Raw genomic sequence first — 27,486 nt, 5'->3', positions numbered from 1 at the left:
TTAGGTCAAGGTACCTTTATGGACGGTGTCCCGATGGGAAAAGAAAGGGCTTTCATCCCAGAGCTACTACGAACCCAGTGCCCGCTATTCGGGAGATTTTAACGAGTTTACCCGGTTCTAAATTTCTCCACCCATTTCTCTCGCTGGAGAGCAGCGCTGCCACTAAAAACTTGCCCGTTTCTTTGCGACAGTTTGACAATAAGTCGCTCCAAAAACTCCTAAGCAAAACTATTTACTACAAGCCTTTTACATGTCCTAAGCGGAAAAAAAATATGCTACTAGGAAAGTTGCAGGCCCGGAGATCGCGGGACAGCTTGATCCTCCCGCAATGATGCAGCCGCTCATTTTCCTTGCTGCTTCAAGAGCAGAAACGGTAAAAAAAAATTCCGAAAATAAGCAAAACTTGAGAATCACCCGAGAACGGTAAAGAAAACAAGAAAGGAAAGCTAACTTCGGGCGGAGCCGAAGTTTATTTACCCTTGCAGTTGAGTCGCAGTCCGCTAGCTGGCGCGACGCATCTTATATTATTAGATAAATAGCGGATCGTATATAGTTGGCCGATCCTTATGAAATTTGGCAAATCGAATTATTTTACCAAAAGAGGAATCCATTGAAACTCCCATCCTTCTTACTTGAAAAACAACGAAGTTATAGCATTTCCGATCAATCAGTTATATGACAGCTATAGGATATAGACGGCCGATCCTGATGACATTTGGCAGATCATATAAGTTGGCCCAAATTATAATGCACAGAAAGTCCCATCCTTCTAACTTGAAAAACAACGATAGTTATAGCATTTCCGATCAATCAGTTAGGCCGCTATAGGATATAGTCGGCCGATCCTTTTCCGAAATCCGACAAATCAGATTGTTTTTCCCAAAATAGAATCTTTACCAAATCCCATCTTTCTAACTTAAAAAACCCCAAAGTTATGCCAATTTCGATCGTTCTATGACAGCTATAGGATATAGTCGGCCGATCCTTATGAAATTTTGTGCATAAGATATTTTGGTCAAATATAACATGTGTGGAAAGTCCCAACCCTCTAACTTAAAAAACACCAACCAAGATTGATAGACGATGTCAAATTTTTGAAGAGTCGGATTGGACAGATATTGGGAGCTTGTCTACAACAGACTTCGAATTTTTATACCCTTGCCGAGGGTATTATAATTTTGGTCAAAAGGGTGCAACGCAGTGAAGAAGACATCTCCGACCCTATAAAGTATATATATTCTTGATCACCTCCAGAGTCGATAAGAGCATGTCCGTCTGTCTGTCTGTTTCTACGAAAACTTGTCTCTCAGTTTTAAAGCTATTGAGTTGAAACTTTGCACACGTCCTTCTTTTGTTCGCAGGCAGTATATAAGTCGGAACGGCCGGGATCGGTCAACTATCCTATATCTGCCATATAACTGAATGATCGGAAATGCCATAACTTTGTTGTTAAACCGGGACGGTTCAAAATTGACTTCACAGAGAAAAGATTACATGAAATATTCTTAATGACGTTTAACGATTATATCGAAATAAATTAAATGTAGATTAAAGAATCTACAATATGAAAAGGAGCTGCCAAAGAAATCGTGCGGTAGCGCCATTAGCGAACCTTAATATAACTGGCCACCAGGAACTCCTAAGATTTCCTTACCCACAAAGGCTGAGCGCTGCGAACTAGCGTTACATAGGCCATATCAAATCAGTCCTGCTATGTTTAACTTTGTCATACTCTTCATCTAGGCTATTTGTTTTAACAATTTTTCAATTTTTTCACCAAATATTTATATATTTTTTTTGGTAAAGAAAATTAAATTTAGATTTTTTTGTTAATGTATCATACTGAAGGACACTTAAAAGTAGTCAAATTAATAAAAATTTATTATCAATGCAAAAGGAAAACATCAAACTTTCCCAACCCTAAAATGTTAATATTAACAAATAATTAATTGTTACAAGAAAAAATATGTTGAAATCGAAAGCGCATGGCCTTTGTTTGAAATACGCACTTTTTAAAAAAATTATTCAAATTTTGAGTTTCTATACTAATATTTTGTAATTTATAATTTGCTTCTTAAGAGAGGTACAAATTTCAACTGGAAAGATTTTGGAAATTTCGTGTTGCGTTATTTCGTGTAGGTCAAAGTGTACGTTGTTGCTTGTTATACGCTTGCAGAGGGTATTATAATTTTGGTCAAAAGTGTTTAACGCAGTGAAGGAGACATCTCCGACCCTATAAAATGTATATATTCTTGATCACGATCACCTCCTGAGTCGATATGAGCATGTCCGTCCGTCTGACTGTTTCTCCGCAAACTAGTCTCTCGGTTTTAGAGCTATCGAGTTGAAACTTTGCACACATGCTTCTTATCCTTGCAGGCAGTATATAAGTCGGAACGGCCGGGATCGGTCAACTAAGAGTAAAAGTAAGACTAAGATATCACGAGGAAGAGTGCTGCACAGATAAGGCTTTTAGTAAAAGCGATTTAAGATTGTTAGTAAAGCAAAGTGACAAGATGTGGTAGAGACTATTGTAGTCCGAACATAAAACCCTGAACGAATTGTGTTGGGCATATGTCGAACTACAATGGCTGAGGAGTAGAGAGCGAAAGTTTCTAGTACTTTCTTCTACTAGGAACTTTAAAGTTTAAGCGTGTTAGTAAATGCTGGCTGTCTACATTTCTATAAATAAGATTATATAGAAACACCCAGCATCGTTCTACGGTTTGTTAATGATGGTAAGTTGATTAGTAAAAGTCTTCTACGATAAAAGGGGAGGTACAAATTTGCATCCCAATTAAGTCTCCTAAGAGCGAAAGTCAGAAAGGTTTTTTGTACAGATTCTATGTGATCTTGGTGTACTCCGTATTGAGGACTCCAGACACACAATCCATACTCAAGAATAGGACGGACCAGTGATGTATATAACGTTTTAGATATGTACGGGACATTAAATTCTTTTGACCATCTTTTAATAAAACCAAGCACACCGATAGTTTTATAACCCAGGGTAACCCAGATATATGGTCGGTAAATTTAAGTCTCATATCTTATACGACACCTAGATCGTTAACCTGAGTTAATCAATCTAAGGCGTTCCCATAAAGAAGGTTCATAGCCTGGTGAGGACTAGATCGGTAAAAAGACATGAGTATACATTTCGATCCATTAAGCTTTAGGTTATTTGCTAAACACCAATTTTGAAATTTATCAAAATCGAATTGAAGTTGAATTTATACTGAAGGCATAGCTTAACGTCATCAGCGTACATAAGTACAAGTGAATTAGTTAAGGCAAGGGGCAAGTCGTTAATAAACAGTGTAAAAAGTAGGGGTCCAAGATGGCTTCCTTGGGGCACCCCAGATGTGGCGCGGACTATACGCAAGGTAACATCTTTAAAGATAACACGTTTGGTTCTCCCTGATAAGTAGCTCGAAATCCAGATAAGAACATAAGTTGGGAATCCCAAAAGACTGAGTTTACTTATAAGAAGCGAATGGTTAACAGAGTCAAATGCTTTACTGAAGTCAGTGTAAATGACGTCTGTTTGTAAGCCATTCCGGAAGCCATCCGTGATAAAAGATGTTAGCTCCAATAAGTTGGTAGTGGTGGAGTGGCGCTTCATGAAGCCATGCTGGCACGGAGTTATTATTGAACTACAGAGGTGTTGCGAATGTGGAGTGATATGTTTTTCAAAAAGCTTTGGAATTGCTGACAATTTAGAGATGCCTCTATAATTTACAGCGTCGGATTTTTTCCCTTTTTTATGCAGCGGAATAATGAAGGATTCCTGCCACATAAGGGGAAAGATCGAAGTTTCCAGCGATGGATTAAAGAGTTTAACGAGCGGTTTGCACAGAGCCTCGGTACTCCTTCAGAACACAGCCTGGTACTCCATCAGGGCCTGGCGAATACACGGGCTTGACCTTAAAAAGATCCACTAGAAGAGACACCCATTTGATCGAAAGATGGGCAAAATATAAGGTTGGCTGATTAGATATTATAAGTGTTAAGATGAGGGAAACTCCTGCTAGGTGAATACGTTGTTTGAAAAAACTGTGTAAGGAGATCGGCCATTTCATGCTCGGTGATCGCATATGAGTTCTCAGACGTAAGCAGAGGAGGAAAAGGTACATGATTGCGCTTAGTGTTTACAAAGTTTTAAAACTGCTTCGGGTCCTGAGTAAACTGCGTTATGTGGACCGAGCTACTGAGTACAGGCAGATAATTTATGTTTATTTAAAGTCTATTCTTGACGTTCTTTAAATTTAATAGGTGCTTTATATGCCAAGATGGATTAGTTGAAGCGGATGGATATTTTCACGGAAGAAGCGAACTTTATAATATTTAAGTGTAGACTTAAAGGTTTTTATGTTTTGGAGAGCACCATTTGATGAATAATATTATTATGAACGAGTATAGTAATACATGCAGCGGACATCACTTGAATCATTTCCGCGTCTCTGGACGGCTTGATTGCTGCCTTATCGCAGCCTTATCTGCACAGTGCATTAATGGCGGTATGCATTGGAGCATTGCACATGTAACCCGGCCTTGTCTTGCCCGGACGTTTTTTTTATGCGACCCCTCTATTACCGATGCATTGGCCGCTTGGCGTCGGGTTGCACTTGGTTGAGGTTATTCGCGCCGATTGGACCACCACTGTCGAGTCTCCGCTTCGCTTCAAATATAACTTAAATAAAGGCACCAAACTCGGCTGGGCGAAGCTGCAGAGTAAACGAGAAGGAGCTTAGCTGTAAGCACACAGTGGTCTTGAGCTAATAACGGAGCAAATATAAGTGTTATCAAAGATACTCAAAAAATCAAAACTGCTTAAGGTATCGATTAACTTGAATAATAATAAAGTATAGAGTTTATGTCAAAGTGCAAAATAATATCCAAAAAATACTCAAATTTTATCATTATACATACAGATCTAAAAAACTGTTTTATAAAATCTGGATTAGTGTCAACTATTATTTTGTAAATTTCCTTTTGACGAATTGCTCGCAACACTTGTCGATAAGATTCCGGGCTGGCTTGCCTTATATAAATTTCGGTTTTCGTCTCACTTGTGGAGTGCATCAGATTAAATAGGCCTTTAAGAAAAATAAGTAATATATGAGAATTAAGAATTATTTTATTAAAAAAAATTAAATTTGTCTTGTAATATATATATTTTACACATACATATTTAAGATTGCGACATATAGGAAGGGCCGCACTATAAAATACCATGCTAAATACTAATCCGAATATGCTTTTCCAACACCATCTCTCATTTGTCAGAAGTAATAGTCAGTTCGTAAGTGAAAGAACCACTGTACAGAAGAAACCGAAGTTTATCAAGTACGAAAGATGTGTGTTTATAATAAAAGAACAGTCAAACTTGTACAAGCTTCCCAAAGATTAATTAAACTATAATTTGAAACCAAGCTCTATAAATTATTCGGGTGCTCAGTCAGAATTGCAAAATGGAAGAACCAACACCCATATAACCAACCCCATAATAATAACTCCCAATAATAATCGCGAAATATTGACACTGCAAAGAATGTGGTCGTATAAATCAGATGAGAAGTGCGAGGAGAAAACCGATTTTTAATTCAATGCGGTCAAGATGCGGTCAACTTTGCTTTATAAAAGATCAACGAATCACCTTTGGATTGAAGCAGACTAGATCGCCAATTTCTGCGAAAATTGAAAAAAACAGAGAAGAGGCCTGAGCAATAGCAAAACTGAGCAATATATCGAAGTAATTGCGCAATAGCTAATGGAGAAGAAAAAGAAAAGGACAATCAAGCGGAATCACGATTTAGGCAGCGACCAAGTATTCAGGAACCTGTAATGGCATAGAACTGTGAGTGTTTTGACTGATAGCACGGCTTTTTTTCTAAAAAAAAATATGATAGCAAAAACCAAGAAGCAAAAGAAGGAGACGAATTTTTCTAATCTGGGCAATTAATGGACTAATATTGTCTAAAACTAAGATACGACACACGGACATAAATTTCGCAAACGATGAGTCGGACAAGACAAAAAGAAGAGCAGAACTATCAACGATATATGTACATACGAAAGAAAAAACAGCGACTTGAGTCAATGAACAGCTCGATCACCAACAACGACGAAATCAGCCAACCCAATTGGCTTGGGTGAGCGCGATAGTATTCAGAATTCAGATCAATAAATTTATTTTACCATTTTTTTTACAACAATGACTTAAACTCATTACGATGGTTGCTGAGCCAATTTTAGGAACGTATGTCTAAAATTGTAAGCTAAACTTTTTGAACTAAACCTGTTAACGGGAGGGAGAATGAGATCATTGCAAGATCGATTTTTTGAGCACTTTGGCCTTGATGCAAATGATGTAGAAAAACATACGGATATATACACACCAAAAAGCACCGCAAATGGTTAGTTTAAGGTTTACTTTAAGGGCAGAAAAGCCAAAAACGCGATAAACCGAAAAAAGAGGTTGATCTGAATGAGCAAGAATTATAAGCTTTGAGTCTGCCAAAGAATTACATACAGACTCTGAAAATATGACGCCGGCGGTGTTTTGTTTTAAAAGGACTCAGAAGACCAACAGCTGCACCCACTACAGTATATGAGTCGCAAAACGGATGCTTACAAAGAGAAATATAATGCACAAGAGTCAGAAGTTTTAGCTGTGGTGAATGCTATGAAGAAATGGCAAGACCTAATAATCCAGCTCCAATAGACAGCAACAGAAATTACCGGAATCCAGAAATTAGCAATATCAGGGGTTAATATGACCGACTGACCGGAGCGAGCAAAACCAGAGAGCTTAGTAGAAACCCAATATCAAGCGATCTCAGCCAGCATACCCAAAACAAGTATCTAGTACCTATAACTTTCTTTAACATTGACTTAACTATGAGTACTTTTATTTACATTGACCAGCTAACCATAGTTAAGCCACAACATATGTGATGGACCATTAAGCCAAAGTTGAAGCTTTTTTACAATAATTTATATATTCTAAAAAGGGAGGAGCAGCGGCGGGTTTATCGGCAGTTCTGTTTTTGTTATGCTTCTCCCCTTTTCAGGTATTTGTAGAACATGCGCTTTTGGGAGCTTTTTTGTAGAGCTGCTGTACACTAGCTCATCTTGCATTTGTGTGCGTTCTCCCACCGCGTCTCTTGCCAACGAAATGTTAAACAAATGCATTGTTCTGAGTTTCTATTGCTAAGCTGCGCGTTTAGGGTTAGATTGAACAGCTGGCTACGGACGTGCACGTTGACATCCAGGTGGAGGTTGCCAAGCGTTCCATGAGAGTTGCTGCTCTCTCTACTCTTTTGGATGGTACCAGTGGTGCTGGGATTTCACCTACTCCATACAGGCCTGCTCCCTTATTGCTGCCGTTGGCGATGCCAACATTAGCGGCGTTTATGCCGAGTGGCCGTATTTCTGCACATTGTTTAGGACGACTATTGACAGCCATGCGCACTTGACCAAGATGGAGAAGCTCAGGTGGCTCATTACATGCCTGTAGGACTCAGCACTGGAGACTGTGAGGGCGCTGGAGATTACCGACGCTAACTGTGATGTTGGCTTTGACCTTTTGCGCTACCGATTCAGTAACCGACGATTACTCTTCCAGACACACATCAACGAGATCCTGCAGTTAAGCGTGGTTGAGCCGGGATCCGTTGCAACTCTTCGGTAGTTATCCGTCCGATTCAATGGTCATATGCGGGCCCTCATGAGTTCCGGGACGTCGGCCGAAATTCAAGAGTGCCGAGGAAAACCTCGTTGGCCGCCTCATGTAAGATGAATCCTGCTAACTCCGTAAACCCTAACCCCTGTCCGACGGTTCGGCTACTACATCTTCTGGTTATTTCATCAATGATTCCACCTTGTAGCTTTAATTGGAGACATTTTCAAGATGTACCGTTGCTAGCAAGACGGATTATTATTGTTGGTGTGACACGGTTGCCCTATCCTGGATTCAAGAGGAACCTACTCGACCGAACGTGTTTATTTCTAATCGTGTCTCTTTCATACAGGAGCTTACCAAGGTAATGAAATGGCGTTATGTCCCTACTTCCTTTAACCCAGCCGATCTACTGTCAAGAGGCTCTTCTCCCACGAAGCAATTGAACTCCCAGCTTTGGTCCCAGGACCCTCCATTTCTTTGTGGTTCCAAAGATGATTGGCCCTTTGCTATTGCGGCCGAAAAGGCAACCATCGAACTTCGCGCCGGGACCTTATTGGCTACGGCTCCACCCAGGGATATCGCAGCATTGTCAAAGTGTGCCAACACAAGGATGCCTAGGAGAACCTGGTCCAAAATAAAGACAGTTGCGAATACAAAGTAAATCGGTTCATTATTCAGTGTCAAGTTACGGCACTTAAAATAAACCTACTTCGAGTGTTGCTCCTGTGTAAAACGGACCTCAAGTAGGACTCTCTTAAAGCTATCTACTTTGAGTGGCTCCTGTGTAAACGGACCACAAGTAGAACATTCGTCATCGAACCTACTTCGAGTGGCTCCTGTGTTAACGGACCATAAGTAGAACTTCGTTATCTAATCTACTTCGAGTGTTGTTCCCGTGAAACGGACCACAAATAGGACAGGCCGATACGGAATCAGCCGAAACCCCTTACCATCTGTACTTGAGGAGAACCAATCCAGGCCATCAAGAATCTCATATCAACTCCAGCCTGATAACAGCAAGCGCCTGGTCTACCCGATCAGTCCCGTGCAGAACCCAGGTACATTTGGTCAGAACTTTTATATGTTCTTTGACTCCGCCACCGGGACCTACCTTTATGCCCGCGAGTTCAAGTTCGACTGAAGGACGTGAATTGTCCACACACATCAGACAACACATGAAGGAGCTATGGGAGGAAATCGTCACGGGATACCATAATCATCAACCTGGAACCAGCCATAAAAAATGATGGACACACCGATGACAGATTTCAGGTTGAACGAGCAGAATACTTTTCGTTTCTGAGCGAAGAATCGCAATCAACTTCAGCATCAACACAAAAACCCGCGATTGCACCTCCGTTTGTAATACCACCAGTAGAAATTCCAAAGTTTGACGGAAACTAAAGGCATTGGCTACGATTCTACGAAATTTTTACAGGAATGCATTCACAATAAAGACTACAGCGATGCAGTAAAATTCCGTCATTTGGAGAATCATGTAACAGGTGAAGCACAAAACCTAATCGCAACGTTGATTGGTGGACAGACCGGTTACCAGGATGCATGGCAACGACTAAAGAATCGATACCAAAATGAACGGCTGTTGATTAAATCCGCGATCCAAGAGCTTTTCGGACACCCTCGAACAAATGGATCAGCGGACCAGCTGCGCAGCTTACCGTGCTCCGATGATACCGTGCTCCGAACGGTCGCCACTCTCAACGCACTCAAGGTGTCAACAGACAACTTGATACACATCATTGAGGAAAGATTGAATTAGAGCTCTAGAACTAGCCATCAACGATCCAACCAATCGACAATCTCTGAAGGAGATTGTACGAGTTCAAGACATGCAGAAAATCGTGCACTGCAGATAGGCAACAGATGATCCTATACAAACAGGTACCGCTGCGCGTTTACGACCTCACACCATCTGTCAGCACGCATGATAAGGACCTGCATGCGTCATAAACCTAAGCGACAAAAGATAATGGTATCCTATTTTACAACTGCCCAAACTAGTAAACTATAAGCAGATAATAATTTGACCTAAACAAACATTAGTTCTTTAAGATCTTGTATATAAAAACCCTGCATACTCCACAATAAAATCAGTACTCAACGAAAACTCGTGGTATTCACTTCTCCGAGCTCAATTTGTTTCAAGTACAGATTGCGGCAACGAGATTGTTACTGGTATCAAGAACCGGTGGCAGACAAAAGCAACTTTTCAGCTTCACAATTTACAGAGATGTTAGAAAACCTTGAGCGTCAGGCAACCAGTCAAGTAATAATGCAGTTCGATCCAGTTCATCACGAGTGAGTGCTCAGCCACAGCCCTGCTTACAGATAAGCCCACCATTCTGTTACCAACCGCCCAAGATGCAATAAATGAACCAGCTGGACCCCCTCAGCAATGCAGCACACTCTTAGATTCTGGATCAATGATTAACATAATCACCAGAAGGATAGCTGACACACTGACAATGGGAGTCATCAACTCTGAACATCGCTGCACTGGGAGGGACAACTAAAAGATCACGAAAAAGGGCTGTGGTGACCCTATCATCATTAACCACTGATTTCCAAAAACTAATCAACGTAGTTGTACTACCGGAAATAATGCCCAATCAACCATCACACCCTATTCAAGCACCAAGATATCTCACCTCAGTTGCGCTTAGCCGATCCTGAATTTACTCAGCCCCAGTAAAATCGCATCGGAACAAAGTTCCGGAAGATTACCTGAAAGATTACAGAATTCCCCGCTCAAGGCGGATCAACAATTAGAGCCGCAGACTGACCCTGAACCACAAGCTCAAGTTTCTCAACCTTCGACTGAAGAGCACAGAGTGGAAGAGTCAGTAAATAAGGGAATTCAAGGAGTTGAAGTTACCTCCAGTTCTAAAGTATGTAGGGGGGTGACACATCACCCAGCATGGGTAGCAGGCATCTTCAAAAGGGAACAAGAAGCAAGGCCAAGAAAGGACCAAGAGTCCTGTATGCGCACTGACCAACCGGAAAAATCGCCTAGTACTACATGGGATGCTCAAGAAGAATGGTCAAATAGATATAGGACAGGCCAAATAGAAATATCGTTGGTATCTTACCAACGTGGTTGGGGGTCTCACCCACATTATTCAAATATTTTTTCATTAACATTAGATTTTTAGTAACTACCACAACGCACAGCCGCATTGGATTGAGTCTCTCCATGGCGGGTGAGAATGTTGGCACCTAGTGACAAGACCCACTAACCTATAGTCACACCTTGTAATCTGATCTAATCAATGTTCATCGGCATATCGCAATTAGCAATGATCAGACCCACTAACCTATTGGCACACCTAGTAATAGGTGTAATTGGTACACCTATTACTTGGTATAGTAATAGGTAATATTTAAAAATATAAGCTATTACTTAACTGAAAGGGTATATCAACCTCTGCACCTATCAAGCAAAACTCGGTTTTGCGGCCTTTCGTATCCAAACGACTAATCAGAGATACATTCATTCATGTCTTCACTTTCAACTTACTTAAGGTTGTCTAAGTTGGTTGGGTAACATTTATTAATGAACCTCTCGTCGTTCGTCAAGCCCAACACTCTTCTGTATCCGGTCGTCTTACTTGCTTTTTGTTTCTTTTTTGAATACTACTTGAACCAAAAAAAGGGAAACATGCTCAGTAAAGCTTTGCAAAGATTACTGGAGACTCTGGATGGATTCTAAGATCGCTAAGGGGGGAATGGTAAAAAAAGAAGTTTAATAGCTCCCGTACCACACATTGACAGAATATATGAGCCTCGCTTATAAATCACCTACATACATTTGACGAATTAAAAACCAGTTACTGGCTGCTGGCTCAATAATGAAAAAAATGGACAAAGTGTCTCATTTAGTTATGACTTCACCAGAAAAATATGATGGCGTAGTAAAAACTATAGAAACGTTGATCAAGGATTACCTTACGCTTTCATTTGTGATACTATTAGATCAATAAAACTGTGAGAGCAGGGACACAAGTAGAAAGGTAAAAGGCTGAGGCTAAATATTATGTTGTAAATTAATATAAACAAAAAAAACAAAAGCAAAGCTCACTTCAGGCGACGCTGAAGTTTATATTCCCTTCCAGTTATGTAGCAGCTTATATTATTATATATTAATCGGAGTGTATATTTGGCCGATTCTTATGAGAATTTCACCATCGAATCAATTGCCCAATAAAAATGTTGGAAACAGTCCCAAGCATCTTTAAAAATAAAAGATTTTGCCATTTCCGTTCATTCAGTTTTATGGCAGCCAAGTTGGCCGATCCTTATGAAATTTGGCAGATCGGCCCAAAATGGAGTCGGTAGAAAGTTTCTATTTTGCTTAAAAAACAACAAAGTTATGCCAATTCCGATCATTTTATACAGCTATAGTCGACCGATAGAAATTGTAGATAAGATATTTTTAAATATATACATGTGTGAAAATCAAATATAACATGTGTGGAAAGTCCCAAACTCTCTAACGTAAAAAAAGCCATGCACACTTATGACCAAAATTATAATAACTTTGTTTCCAATATAACATGTGTGGAAAGTCCCAAACTCTCTAACGTAAAAAAAGCCATGCACACTTATGACCAAAATTATAATAACTTTGTTATTATAATTTTAATAATAATAATTGACCTCAAAATTATCCGTCTCTCTCCATTGCCTTGGGCACCGTTGTTATATCTCTTTGTCCGCTCGCGTTCGCTCTTTATGTCTCTTTTCGCGTTGCCCGCTCCCGTGCATTCGATCAGCTATCCGCATCTGTCATCATGCGCTATTGTCATCTCACTCTCTCTCGGTCGCTCCGTAGCATCTAGCGTTGAGCCGCTGCCCCAGGTTTTTCTTCGTCGTTCGGTCTTCATACTATTATTGACATATTTACCCCACACCATTGTATCAAATCCGATCTTATATGAATCTTTTTTTCGAGTGTGCATCGCCTGGAAGGAAGGTTTTTTAAGTCAAAGTGCTATTGTTTTTTGAGAAGCTCTCCAAGGATTCTGAGTTGGATGTTGCGAAACTCAGGAGCGATCTTCGTATCAACTTCAACGATTCGTCGAGGGAGGCACGATTGATCCTGTGCCAGGAGATTATTCGGCACTCCAGTTTATGGCCTGCGAGCTCGTCGCTGATTACCGCTACTTCCACGACCAATTTGGATACGTCGTTTGGCAGAGCTTTCCAAGCTTTGCCGCTTGCCACTATAAGTGGAGGTAATCCGGAGTGGAGTGAATTCCGGTCTCTGTTCTCCACCATGTTAAACAAAAACCCATTTATAATTCGTGAAGGGCAGCTTCAGCGGTTGCGATCCTGCTTTCATGATTCGGCCTTGGATTTGCATGATTTGCTAATTGGAGCTGGATTATTTTACAAGCTGCTTTGTGTGGGGCAAATTCATCTATATCCTGGTTTACCCCAGAGGCATCTTAGTGTCCGCGACTAGTCAGCCCCAAACGCCCTGACTGGCGTGCATTATTTAACCTTAGACTTATTTAACCATTGAGGATGGAAACAACTTCACAAAAATTTTAGGAAGGGAATGGTACCCTTCCACAGATCAGCTATTTCTCTCTTTTTCTGCTCTTCAGTCCACGTTGAAGCGGTCCCGACATTCGGTCTTACCATTGATAGCGCGGTTATAGTATCCACTTGGACTAGTTGGTCCAGTTGTTACTAAAGAAAAAATATTCTTGCTAAAGCTGTGCCGGGAACAGCTTTCTTGGGATGAAAGCTTACCTCAGGCTTTTACACGGAGTGACAGGAGATCAGCAGCAGCTTCAGTCACATCCAACTGGGTATTATCGTGACTGGCGCTTCCTTCTGGAGCTCTTGTGAAAATTCATGTCAATTGTGTTATGCTAGATTCGAGATGAGGGCGCCAGTTTTAAAGTTTTCGTCTCATTCCAGGGAGTGGCGTTATGTTACTACGTCGTAAAATCCAGCTCACATCTTATCTCGTTGGTCTCGAACATATCTTGTTGGCCCTTCCTACAAAGTGGGATCCAGTTTATGGTGTCGGGGGCCGCCCTATTATTTAAAGGCACAGGAGGACTGACGTGCTACGAAAGTAATTGAGAAGGCAGCTTTTGAATTTCGCCATACACGGACTTTGTAGAGACATGCAAATACGCTAACTCATTTCTAGGTCTTTAGCAAATGTTTGCGGACGTTTTAAAGTTTGGCAGACGGGACCGTCCGCCAACTGTTTAGCACGCTCATTCTTGTGATAAGATAAGGACGTTGCAGACAAAAAAAAATGGTTGTCTACTCCAGCTAGCTATCTTCATTATCGATCGAGATTGCATCGAGTAAAAGTGCATCTTAAGAACTCATCCTTGCATTACGATGATCTTTTCCCAGTAATCTTGCTAAAAAGATCCGGTAAGGCAAAGCATAATCGTTAGCTTTCATGAGCAGATTATATTGCTGGAGCATTTAATGGGAACTCTTCCGAAGAAGAGAGTGGAAGAAAGAAAGGACCGAAAAATCAATGCCTGTTAATCGAAGACCTTGAAGTATTGATTTTTGCGACTCATGCAAAATAAAAACTTAATATACAGCTTGAGTCCGACTGATACTTAAGTATGAATCGAGTGTCTGGAGTTGTCAATATGGGGTACACCGAGACTACATAGAATCTGCACAACAAATTTTTTGATCTTCGCCCTTAGAGGATTTGACGTCTTACCAAAGTAGACTTTTATTTATCTACATACCTTTACTGACATACCATTTTATTAAACATAACATAACATTATAATTTTATTAATGGTAAACAACCAGCATATACTAACACGCTTAAAATTGAACGTTCCTAGTAGAAAGACTAGAGACTTTGGTCTTCTACTCTTTACCCTTTTTAGTTCGACATATGCCAAACATAATTCCGTCAGGGTATTATATTCAGACTACATTGGACTCTACCACACCGCTGGGCTATACTTATAACCTTAAATCTTCTTCTATACGCAGGATACCCCGTGGGTAAGTCTCATAGTCAAGAGCGAGAAACGAGTGCGAAAGGATTCGTGATCCATGACGCAAGGACCCCCATGGGTAAGTCCGACAGCCTTAGAGTCGGACGCGAATATAGAAGCAAGTGCGAAAGGATCCGTCGTCCATGGCGCAATTGAAGCCCAGGCTAAACGAGTCTGGTTGGGTCGTTTCCCAGACACAGCAGGTAAATTTGTATGTTTTACCGCATCCTTACCGCAACGACCAGGCGTGATCCTACAAAGCGAGGAGTGGCCCACTCGGAAATTCAAGCCCAACTAAGAAACCGATCGGGGACACCACGGTCTAGTACGGAGACTCCTGCCGGTGGAAGATAGATGAACGAGAGTAGCGACAATAGGAGCAGACTCAGTAGCAGGTAAACGCAGCTCCGACAGCGGAAGCACGTGAGTCGCAACAGAAGGAGTCATTAGCCAAATTGGCTGCCAGGCACCAAGACCGCATATCCAGCCCGGCCTATGCCTGGGAGGTGTGTCTATTGGCGACCAACCCGAAACGGCGACTGGTTAACGACGAGAGGACAAGCGCTGACGACGGAGCCGAGCGGAAGCAGCTCTAGCAGCAGCGAGGATCCGGCGGAGGAGCAGGCTTCGGTGAGATCAATAATAAAAAACTTCACACTTGTAAATCTGTGCTATTTCTAGGCTCGGGCAATTACGTCGAATCATTTTATTCGGAAGAACGTTTCCATAAACTCTGTAAGCTAGCCTCGGTAATTGTTGGGAACATAGAACAACAAAAACAGTTCGTTACAGTGGTTTCCAGAATGTGAAATACTTCTGAGATTGATATCTCGGTTTACATCAAAGCCAAATTAAAAGCTGAAATAAAGTGTAATGGGTTACGAACTAACAGGATAGATGTTACCCTCCCGTTATGGCCCGCATGTTAGGTAGTTTCGACTTTGGCTCGCCGGCGGCGTTGTGTTATGGGGCTTGCCCAATAACGGGTGCATTGTTAGGTCTTATTCTTATTTAATTTAAATGAACGAGCGAAAAATATCGGATGAGCTATAACCGTAAACCGTAAAAAATACAAGAAGAATGAAAGAAGACATTCGAAGAATCGGTCAATACAGGTTGATGAGCTATCAGCGTTTTGATAGCGGCCGAATTAATAAGACGCGGTTCTTTTTTTTTTGCGCGGTTCCCACTGCATACGTACAGCCCACCTCCCGTCCAACCGACCGAGGGACGCTGCCGCGTTACGTACGGTCCGAATCGCGGGAATAGATCCGAGATAGATAAGCGAGGATTAGGAGAAAGATATTACGAGGAAGAGTGTTGCATAGATAAGGCGGTTAATATAAGCGATTTAAGATTGTTAGTAGAGCAAGGTGACAAGATGTGGTAGAGACCATTGTAGTCCGAACATAATACCCTGAACGGATCGTGTTGGGCATATGTCGAACTACAATGGCTGAGGAGTAGAGGACGAAAGTTTCTGGTCCTTCTACTAGGAATGTTAAAGTTTAAACGTGTTAGTAAATGCTGGCTGTCTATATTTCCATAAATAAGATTATATAGAAACATGACACCCAGCATCGTTCTACGATTTGTTAATGTTGGTAAGTTGATTAGTAAAAGTCTACTATGATAAGAGGGGAGGTAAAGATTTGCATCCCAATTAAGTCCCCTAAGAGCAAAAGTAAGGAAGTTTTTTTGTACAGATTCAATGTGATCTTGGTGTATTCCATATTGAGGACTCCAGACACACGATCCATACTCAAGAATCGGACGGACCAGTGATGTATATAACGTTTTAGTTATGTACGGGTCATTAAATTCTTTTGACCATCTTTTAATAAAACCAAGCACACCCATAGCTTTATTAACCATGGTACCAATTTTGAAGTTTATCCAAATCGGATTGAAGTCTAGACTGGGCGCTAGTGAATTTATACTGAAGGCATAGCTTAACGTCATCAGCGTACATAAGTACAAGTGAATTAGTTAAGGCAAGGGGCAAGTCGTTAATAAACAGAGTAAAAAGTAGGGGTCCAAGATGGCTTCCTTGGGGCACCCCCGATGTGGCGCGGACTACACGCGAGGTAACATCTTTAAAGAAAACACGTTGGGTTCTCCCTGATAAGTAGCTCGAAATCCACATAAGAAGATCAGTTGGGAATCCCAAAAGACTGAGTTTACTTATAAGAAGCGAATGGTTAACAGAGTCAAATGCTTTACTGAAGTCAGTGTATATGACGTCTGTTTGTAAGCCATTCCGGAAGCCATCCGTGATAAAAAATGTTAACTCCAATAAGTTGGTAGTGGTGGAGCGGCGCTTCATGAAGCCATGCTGGCACGGAGTTATTATTGAACTACATAGGTGTTGCAAATGTGGAGTGATAAGTTTTTCAAAAAGCTTTGGAATTGCTGACAATTTAGAGATGCCTCTATAATTAGCAGCGTCGGATTTTTTCCCTTTTTTATGCAGCGGAATAATGAAGGATTCCTTCCACATAAAGGGAAAGATCGAAGTTTCCAGCGATAGATTAAAGAGTTTAACAAGCGGTTTGCACAGTGCCTCGGCGCAGTACTTCAGAACACAGCCTGGTACTCCATCAGGGCCTGGCGAATACACGGGCTTGACCTTAAGAAGATCCGATAACACACCACTTTGACCGAAAGATGGGCAAAATACAAGGTTGGCTGATTGGATATTATAAGTGTAACGCTGAGCTAAACTGCTGCTAGGTGAATAGGTAGTTTGAAAAAACTGTGCAAAGAGATCGGCCATTGCCTGATCGGTGTTCGCATAAGAGTTCTCAAATGTAAGCAGAGGGGGAAAAGATACATGTTTACGCTTAGTGTTTACCAAATTATAAAACTGCTTCGGATCCTGAGTAAACTGAATCCTGCAGCGGCGAATATAACTCCTATAACATTCTGCGTTATGCACGGTGAAATTGGACCGAGCTACTAAGTATCTTGAATAACTAACTGTACAGCCAGATAATCTATGTTTGTTTAAAAGTCTACTCATACTATTCTTTAAATTTATAAGGTGCCTTGTGCCAAGGCGGATTCGTTGAAGCGGACGGATATTTCCACGGCACGCAAGCGTCGAAAAATATGTTCAAAGTGTAATAAAATTTTTGTAATGCGATGTTTATATCCTCGCATGCCAGTAAATCAGACCAATCAAATTCCAAAATTAACTTGTTTAATTTCATAAAGTCAGCCTTACGAAAGAAACGAACTTTCTGAGATTTAACTGTAGGCTTAAGGTCAAAAAAGTAATTATTTTCGATTGAAACCTCAAGAGTGGGATGATATGGATCCTCAGGGTTAGAAAGGGGCAAAGTTCTGGAAAGAGTAATTCCATCAGGATCAGAAACGAAACATAAGTCCAACAGCCGACCTAAAGAATTTCTAACGTGGTTAATTTGCCCGAGTGACATGTCGAACATGCCCTCAGGGAAGTCATGGTGGGAGTTAAGCTGTAAAGACGGTGAATTATCAACATTTGACCACATAAGTTATGGGATATTAAAGTCACCCAGAGCTATCAGCTGGTCACCATCAGACAGAAGATCGAAAACCAAACGAATAGCGGACAAATGTTGCCAGTATGTTGGCGGTTCGGACGAAGGTGGTATGTACGAACAGGTAACATACAAAGATTGATCTGACAAAGTGATTTTGATGCAAAGGAATTCAATGTCACCAAACTCTTGTGATTTTACCTCTTCAGAAGCGAACTTGGAGTCTACAGAAATTAGCACTCCTCCTCCCCTTCGCAAAGTTCTATCACATTTAAAAGTGGTGTACCTACTAGGAAAAACTTCGGAGCTTAAGATCTCCGGCTTTAACCAAGTTTCTGTAAATACAATAATGTGGGATGCAAAAAAAAAACTATCAGAATACAGTTTGGGAAGTTTACTACGTAACCCTCTTGTATTCTGATAGGTTAGTGTTAATGAAGACATTAGTTTTTTGAGATTGAGGAAGATGAGGTGGAAGGTTGATCAGTGGCCTTAACATGTGGGAGTTTTACACCCACAGGTTTGGTTATCTTTTTTTTCACCGTATTTGGCTGATGTTCTTGGACGAAAATGTGCTCTGGCCAAAAGCTGGCGGAACAGATCGTCTTGAACATCTGCAAGGGCACCCGTATTTTGAAAGATGACGTGTGCCTGGTGTAAGAATATTTGAATTTTGTAATATCCACCACTTTTATGTCGGCTTTTGCTTTGGCTTTGATGTAAGCCGAGATATCAATCTCCGAAGTATCAGGGGCAAGCCGGGAAACAAAAATGTGTTTTGATGGTGGGATCACCTGCAAGGGTTTTGGTGCCGCCGTAATTAATACTGCGGCATCAGTGCGTACCGGGGGTCCGGACGGTTTATTACCCTGTTTGGTGACTGTTACAGGAGTTTGAATTATTTGGTCTGGGATCACTTGAAGCGATGCCACAGAGGACATATCGGAGAATTGCTCATTGAGTCCGAGAACTTCGGAAGCCGAATTTTTCTCAGGTCCGGCCCTTGGGGTGGCCAGAGATATAAGCGGCTGCATAGTTGTCGGCTGAGCAGGCTGAAGATTATTCGACCCGAGCACATCACTAAAAGCGGATTTCTTACGCTTTGGAGACTCATTTAGTAGTTGAAGACTACTAAACTGTGTATCAAGCGCACAGAGTTGGTCATTGATTTTTCGAAAACCACTAATCAACTCCTTGAAACCGCTTTTAGTCTGCCTCATGAACGACCTCATTTCGTCCTGAACAGCACGACAACCGTCACAGCAAAAGTGGAGTCCAGACCTACGCGAGATTGCATCCGACACTGAGGCTGTGAACCCGGCACACTTAGCGTGTAAAACGTTTTCACAGAGCCAGCAATGGATGGTAGGCTGGGAAGACGAGATTGTCTTATTGCAAGACTTTAATGCACAGACCAATTTAAAATCCATAATTATTAAAAATTTGAATAATTAATTTATTAAAAATTATTAAAATTAAATAATTAATTTATTAAAAATTATTAAAAATGTAAATAATTAATTTATTAAAAATTATTAAAAAAATTAATAATTAATTTTAAAATATTATTTGATTTTATTAATGAGGAACCTTGAACCACTGTACCAAGGAAACGAGAAGGGGAGATTAAAGCGAGCAGTTAGTGCAAGTTAGTAAGATTTAAAGAAATAGAGATAAGAATCTCTATTGAGCGAGAGTAGAAGCAAAAGAATAGCAACAACACCGTAGGAGATGAAGAAGCAGAGCAGGGCTATGTTTGGAAAGTAAGTTAAATAAATTATTATTTTACCTCCAAATATATCACTGCACACGCGAAGCGGATCTAAAAAATTGCAATTTGTTTTTATATCAGTAAAGAAATAAACACCGATTGTTTATAGAAAGCTTATTGCAAATTTTACAAAAACATAGTGCGCACAAAAAAAACACGTCCGTCCGCTTTAAGATAAAGAGAGAGGTTCAATTTATATATTCAATTTATTAATAGCTAATTCCGCGCGATAAAACAAGATAGCGGCCCGTCAATAACAACTACAAAAAATATCCAAGAAGAACAACTTTGGCGTAGCAGCTCTTCCAAAGCTCCCAAAAGCGCACGCACTACAAATGACAACAAAATGCATGCGAATCTGGGAGACAAAAGAGAATATTAAATGCCGCTGCAGCTAAACAAATTATATCAATATTCTAATTAGTGAATAGCAGCCACCAGATAAGTGAATAACTTTGCCCAACACAGGTCTCCTTGGTGTTCTTGGAGCTAACGATGCCCACCCTTCCATGATCAAGACTTTTCCAAATTAAACTATTATTATTTCACGATCCCTTTGTTGGCAAGCGCTACCGAGGCGGGTTTAGGAAATCAAAAAAATGAGGATTTTATGCAAACATTATACATTAGTTTATTATTACTAAAATAAATATGATACAATTTTCAGGGGTTTCTTTCCTTTAAATCTATGATTTCGAAAAATAGTAAAATTAAGTGGTATAAAAAATGGTATAATTATTTAAATAAGTGATATAAAAAACACGTGGTATAAAAATAGTAAAAATATTAAAGAACTAGGCTTTCATAAAAAAATTCGTTTGACATAGAATTTATCATATATTATAGGATTGAAATGAGAAATATATAATAAATATATATAAAATTTATGAATAGCATTATTTCATTCTTAAACAAGAAAGGAAAGCTAACTTCGGGCGCAGCCGAAGTTTATATACCCTTGCAGTTGAGTTGCAGTCCGCTAGGTGGCGCCACGCATCTTATATTATTAGATTCATAACAGATCGTATATAGTCGGCCGATCTTTATGAAATTTGGCGTATCGAAATATTTTGCCCCAAAAAGGCATCCATTGAAAATCCATCCTTCTAACTTGAAAAACAACCAAGTTGTGGCATTTCCGATCAATCAGATATGGCAGCTATAGGATATAGACGGCCAATCCTTATGAAATTTGGCAGATCGGATAAGTTGGCCCATAAGTGGTCCCATCCTTCTAACTTAAAAAATAACGATGTTATTGCTTTTCCGATCAATCAGTTATATGGCAGCCTATATAGATATAGTCGACAGATCCCGGCCGTTCTGACTTATATCCTGCCTGCAAAGGGAAAAAGGGTGTGTGCAAAGTTTCAACTCGATAGCTTTAAAACTGAGAGACTAATTTGCGTAGAAACAGAAAGACAGACGGACATGCTTATATCGACTCTGGAGGTGATCCTGATCAAGAATATATATACTTTATAGGGTCGGAGATGTAACCTTCACTGCGTTGCACACTTTTGACCAAAATTATAATACCCTCTGCAAGGGTATAATTATTTAGGTTTAAGCAAACTCAATTTCTTATTGCGTTCACCGTCAAAAGCTTTCGGCTGGCTGGTGCGCTGTGAAAATAATTATCGCTATTCGGGATTTTTTTCCGAGTTTTAAATTTCTCACCCATTTCTCTCCTTGTGGAATAGCTCTGCCACTATCAGACTCTAAAAGCCTACCCATTTCTTAACGACAGTTTTACAGTCAGCCGCTTAAAAACCGCTAATAAACATAAGCAAAACCAATTGCTACAAGCCTTTTACAAAATCCCTCCCGACCAAAATCAGACTTGGGGTTGCATTAGAACTTCTCAACCCACAAGGCTGACCAGCTTCTAGCTAAGCCTGACGAATATCTTTGCAATGGTACCGCTTTCCATTCGAGTCTACTAGTTCGTAGATTGAGCCCCCTATTTTCTTTCTAACTTTGCAAATAAGGGAGCCAGCTTAGCATTGTAACCTGAAAACAGCTCTGTTAGAAATTGCGCCGATATACTTCCTGCCCATCCTTATAAGATACTTCGCGTGTCCTAAGGGTGTTGATGATTCCTCTCATACTTTTTTCCCACTATTTCAGCCACTTTATTTCTGACTACCTTGAGGCAGTCCTCACGGCTAAAGGTAGCTACTTTGTGTTCTAGCATAGCCAAATTCCTCAATAAGGAGTACTTTGCACCATATTTAATCATCTGCTGCCCAAAAATTATTTAGTAAGGGATAGATCTCAGACCAGAATGAGTTGCAGACCTCAGTGCACAGCTGATTTTACTTAGATTTTCATCCCAGTCCTTGTGAGTAGCAGTCCAGTAGCATTAGCCTGAGGAGCGTGCATCGCCGTAGAAGTGTGAAATTTCTTGGATCTAAACTGCGACCCTTTATCGGAAACATAGCTATCCGGAAAATCAAATTTACGAAAAAGATCGTCTTCTAAGTACTTGAGAACCACCTCGAACCAACGAATTTAGAATAATGGTCTATCACAATGAAAATTCCCATATTCTCTGATATTCGCTGAAAAAACCTTATTTTAAATTACCTCCATTAACTGTGTATAATCAGCGGAAATGTTCTGAGTCAATATCCACCTGCAATTCGTTATTCAAGTTTATTGCCGCTATCTGTTCATGCTCAACTCTTGACAAAGCATCGGGAACAACATTTAGCTTGCCCTTTCGATGCTGGATTGTGAATCGAAACCCTTGCAACTTTAAAGCTCCACCTTGCCAATCTGTTATTTAGATCATTCTGCGACATCAGCCATTCTGCGAATGCTTACTAAAGCCGCGAGGCTTTACTCTTGCTCTGTAACTGTATAATTCTTTTATGCTTTATTTAATTTCTTTGATACAAAAGTTAGAGGTAATTTAACCCCAGTCAAAGACTCCTCCTACTTCAGTTTACTAGAGTCACAGTGTATGAATAAGAGTTTCTAGAAGTCTGGGGTCTGCAATAGCGGTGCACTTTCTTGTATAGCCTTCAACGTCACAAATGCCCTTTACTTTTTTGGGTCATCACAAATTTATGCTTGTTTTGTAAAAGATCGGTCAAAGGAGCCAATACCAACGACAAATTGCCTATAAATTTCCGTTACCAACCGGCTAATCCCAGAAGGCTTCTTAATGCTTTAAGTGACTTTGGCGTACAATTTTGTGGAATACCACCATCACCTATTATGTGGCCCAAATATTTTACAGTTTGTCTACAGAATTTGCTCCTCTTCACCTGTCGTATGATCTTCACCCACGCAATCTTCACCTGTCGTATGACAGAATTTGCTCCTCTTCAAGGGTAAGTTAGCTTCTTGGATCCGTTTAGTTACAGTGTCCACAACTTCCAAATGCTTTTCGAACGTTTAGGAAACAATCAATAAATCGTTCAGATACACAAAAACTTCCTTTCTAAGTGATGCAGGTATTACCGTGTCCATTAACCTCGTCATAGTTTGTGGAGCATTGCAGGGGCCAAAAGGCATAGCTTTATAATGATATAAAGGAAGCCCTGGTACAGTCAATGCCGTTTTCGTTTTCGACAGAGGATGCCAGAACGGGTCTTTTAAGTCAAGGCTACTTGATGTCGTTGCTTGATAGGCATCGCTATCCCAGTGTCTATTGTATGCATTGTGAGGAGAGGTTTGGGGGGAGTGCGGGAATAACTGGAGGATCGACCTGCACAATAACAATATGGATCGGAGGCCTCTGGCACTATATACGGGTGCCTCTGGCACTATATAAGGAGGACCCTTGGAGCAAATCGGGACCGAGTCTTCTAGGGAAGCTGGAAGAGTTGAGTGGGATCTTTCACTTACCCGTGGATAAGTCTGACATTCAAGTAGGAAAGTTTCCTTGGAGGAATTAGAAGTACAGGCTGAAGGACCCCCCGTGGGTAAGTCCGACAGTCTTAGGTGCGGTCTTTAAAGCGAGTGAGCAAGGATCTTCGATTAATAGCTTAAGGACCCCCTGTGGGTAAGTCCAGCGGCGGAACGCGAGTCAAGCAAGGAGCAAGGGGAAAGGATCAAGGATCCGCGGCAAAACTGAGGCCCAAGGGTAAAAGAGTCGGGTTGAGTTATTTCCGGACACAACAGGTATCCTGGTGTAGTAGCATCAACGACGGATCAGCCTGCGTACGCCTTGCCTGGTCCTGTCCGTTCGAACCAGGTGTGATCCTGTAACGCGAGGGATAGCCAGCTCGGGAACTCAAGCCCACAAGTACAACCACGCAGGGACACCCCGGGAAAGTCAGTAGAATCCTGATCCAGGCGCTGGAGCGTATGCACAGCGTATCACCTGGAGTTAAAGGAGACGCGACGCCCAAACCTCTGGCCTACCATAGATCCTGCGGGGCGTAGGCACGCAGGTGTTTGGAGGCGTGTGGCGAACGCGTCTAGGGGCGTGTCCTGTGCGGTAGGTAGGCCCTTCGTGCCCTGATCCGGCCGCTAAGCAGCGAGGAGCATATCCTGCCCGGCGTATGCCTGGGAGGTGAGCCACTAGGTCTGTTAACACGGATTAGGTGCCGGCCACGGCAAAAGGGCAATCCCAGCGAGCCAAAGATTCCGAAGGTCTATAAAGGAGGAGCACCATCGCAGGGCGCAAGCTTTGGGAGGGCGTGTGTATTGGCACCAATCCGGAGCGGGGATCGGGGATTGACGGGAGGGCGAGCGTTCGGTCGGCTGAGCCAAACAGCCGGTGAGATTCTCTCATTTTTTGTAAGGTAAAGACAATCAAGGGGATTTGATTGAAACGAAGCACTCCGTGTTATTTCTGGGCTCGGGCAATCACGTCGAATCTATAAATTCGGCGGAACGTACCCTCCACTTCTGTGAGCTAGTCGCGGCATTTGTTGCGAACCAAATATAGCAAAAACAGTTCATTACAACATCAAAACGGAGGTCCTACCCAGTCCCTATAACGCTCATGATGGAAAGCTTTTAATAACTTTTTTTTAATTTTTTTCGATATTGAGTGCTGCTCCGCATCCGGTAAGATTTATAGGACAGCTAGGGTCGGCGGCAACAGCTCGCAAGCTGTCAAAAATCTATTTCTAAGTCAATAGTTTTCCTCAGAGAGAGGATTATATGAAATTATAATTTATTTGTTGCTTTTTTCTTCGGCAGTATACGCACCAGCTTAAACCTTTTTTTTATTGCATATATATATGCCAGCTGCCCACCTATACACAATATAGCAGCGCCTGTATCTAGCAACCATCTTCTTTTCTTTTCAAGTAAAGTAACTTCTGCTCAAGGTTTTATTGTCTTCCAGTAATTTTTTTGTCGCCGACTGTTTCGTGAGACCTCGTTCTTCAGCATTGGTGAGTTTATTGTTCGAAATTTGTCCAGCTTAGTATGCCAGACTTGCAATCCCAAATCTTCGGAAGGGGAATTTTACCCCAAGTTGTCCATCCCCTCTAACTAATGTAAGTCCTCCAAGCCTGTCTGTCGGTAAGGAGCACTTTCTTTGGAACGAGTTGTTGCGGTGTTTCTGTGGGAGTTTTTTGTACATCCTTCACAAGGTTTTATAAGCATTACCACAATCACCAGCATACCACAACCATAAAAAAAGATTTTCTTTTGTGATGCGCAAACTTGGTATCGGTGCCCATCCTTTTTCCAGTTCCAACAAACCAAGGAAAATGCACCTATCTCCTCTTAAAGTTCTTCTTCCCCCAATTCTAATGAATTGTCCCCTTTCACCTCTTCGCAAAGCTCACTTATTGGTTTTCTTAAAGGAAGTGGTTTTTTGTAACCTTGGTGGTTATGCATCTCTAACTCATCTGAAGAATTTCTTTTTTCTAAAAGTATCTCTAAAGTTCTCCATGGTCTGGAAGTTTAAATTGAGAAACTAGTGCTGGATTTCTGGACGAAACTTGCGCCGCACTATTTTCACCAGTGTTTCGTCGGATAAAGGATGGCTAAGTCGGTCAGTAAGCTTTAATATGGAATCATAAAAGCTTTCAAATGATTCCTTATCTCTCTGCTTTTTGTCCCTGATCATTTGAAGGATATCTACATCTGTTCTTGAATCGCGGAATTGCTTCCTTAATGCTGCACAAGGCTTCTGCCATTGCACCACTCCTACAGTCTTATGATGACGCCAAAAAAACCGCGGCCTTTCATATAGCATATTTACATTTCCGTATAAAATTGTGAAATTCTTCTCTAATGTCTGATGTGTCAGAGCCTCGACGCTGTAGATGAAACTATCAACTCCTATAGTGTCTTCCAATCCCGAAAACCTTAATTTCCAGTTTGATATGTGCCCCATTTTTCGGGTCTTTGTGCTAAATCCGAACGTAGGGATCTGGAGCTAGTTGGTCTATGTGGAAGCGTATACAGCACTGCTTGTGTCATGTTTAATCCAAAACCTGCTCTAGGAAGGAAATTCTACTTGTATTAGAGTTTACCGTTGCCCTCTGTTTTTCTATATTGCTCATTTGCGCTTCCACATTTGTCTGTATTAGATTTTCCATCCTTTCAGCTCGTTTTGCATTGCCTCATTTCTTCTGTTGGTGTATTACCGACTGATTATAAATTAGACCGCCGTAAGTTAGATCTGTATTTATTTTTTTTTTATTTGGGTCCACAGAATATTTATTACAAATTATATTCCCGATGCGCTGGGCTTGCGTTAATAGCAAAAAATGTGACTGACTTAAATATATGTGGCTTAGCATATAACAAGCTAAGAATAAGAAGAGCTTAAGATAAGACAAAATAAACGCCCAAGTGGCGTGATTATGAATACCGTTATGTTACAAAGGGAAGCTCAAATATCGTGCGCTTTGTGTGAGGAGCACCAATCTGTAAGCTGATAAGAGGCGGGCTTTAAATACATAAGAAATTATATTAAAAAGGAATGAGACAATGTAAGCTTAAATACAGGGTGTCTTGTTCCGAAAGACCGACTATGTTCTGATCCTGCCTAGACCGCTCCTGGCACACTTCATGGAATTCATGCTGACACTTGGTTTAAGCTGATAGCTACCCTTATCTGAGAGCTACATAATCTGCATTCAATACTAGGAGGTCTCTTTTTTTGAGGCGATAGATCCAGACCCATAACATTATTTTTTTTAATTCCAGTCACTAATACTAATAATTAAACAATAGGTCATTTTAAAAAGGGTAACTAATACCCTTGCTACTAATTTTAACAAATTTTAAAAATAAATTAATTTATAATTAAATAAATAATGCAGCAGCATGATTCCAAAGCAAGCAGAGCATAAGTTGTGGAGGGCCTATGGCTCATCCAGTGCAAATCATATCAACTACACCAGGCCCAGGCTCAATTACAGCAAATTGTGGAAAATTGTGTGACGGTATTCGAGCCTTTGGTCTCATAAAAAGCTATATAGTAATGAAAAAAACTACAAATGCAGCAACTGTGGACTTGCCTTTGCCAAAGCGGTTTATCTGAAGAATCACGCACGTATT

At 40.9% G+C, this 27,486-nt stretch overlaps 1 protein-coding gene across 7 annotated transcripts in view; it reads right to left on the bottom strand.

Moving 5' to 3' along the window:
* Positions 1-27,486, bottom strand: part of LOC6498717 (glutamate receptor ionotropic, kainate 2) — a 376,347-nt gene that overhangs the window by 291,847 nt on the left and 57,014 nt on the right. For all 7 annotated transcript variants that reach the window (XM_032452748.2, XM_032452749.2, XM_032452752.2 and 4 more), the window contains one exon: positions 4,933-5,099. In XM_032452748.2, the coding sequence (XP_032308639.1) occupies positions 4,933-5,099 (167 nt within the window). The remainder of the gene's footprint in view (positions 1-4,932; positions 5,100-27,486) is intronic.

This window comes from Drosophila ananassae (assembly GCF_017639315.1).
Source record: "Drosophila ananassae strain 14024-0371.13 chromosome 4 unlocalized genomic scaffold, ASM1763931v2 tig00000071, whole genome shotgun sequence".
NCBI lineage: Eukaryota > Metazoa > Arthropoda > Insecta > Diptera > Drosophilidae > Drosophila > Drosophila ananassae.
This window is presented reverse-complemented; position numbering and strand designations above follow the sequence as displayed.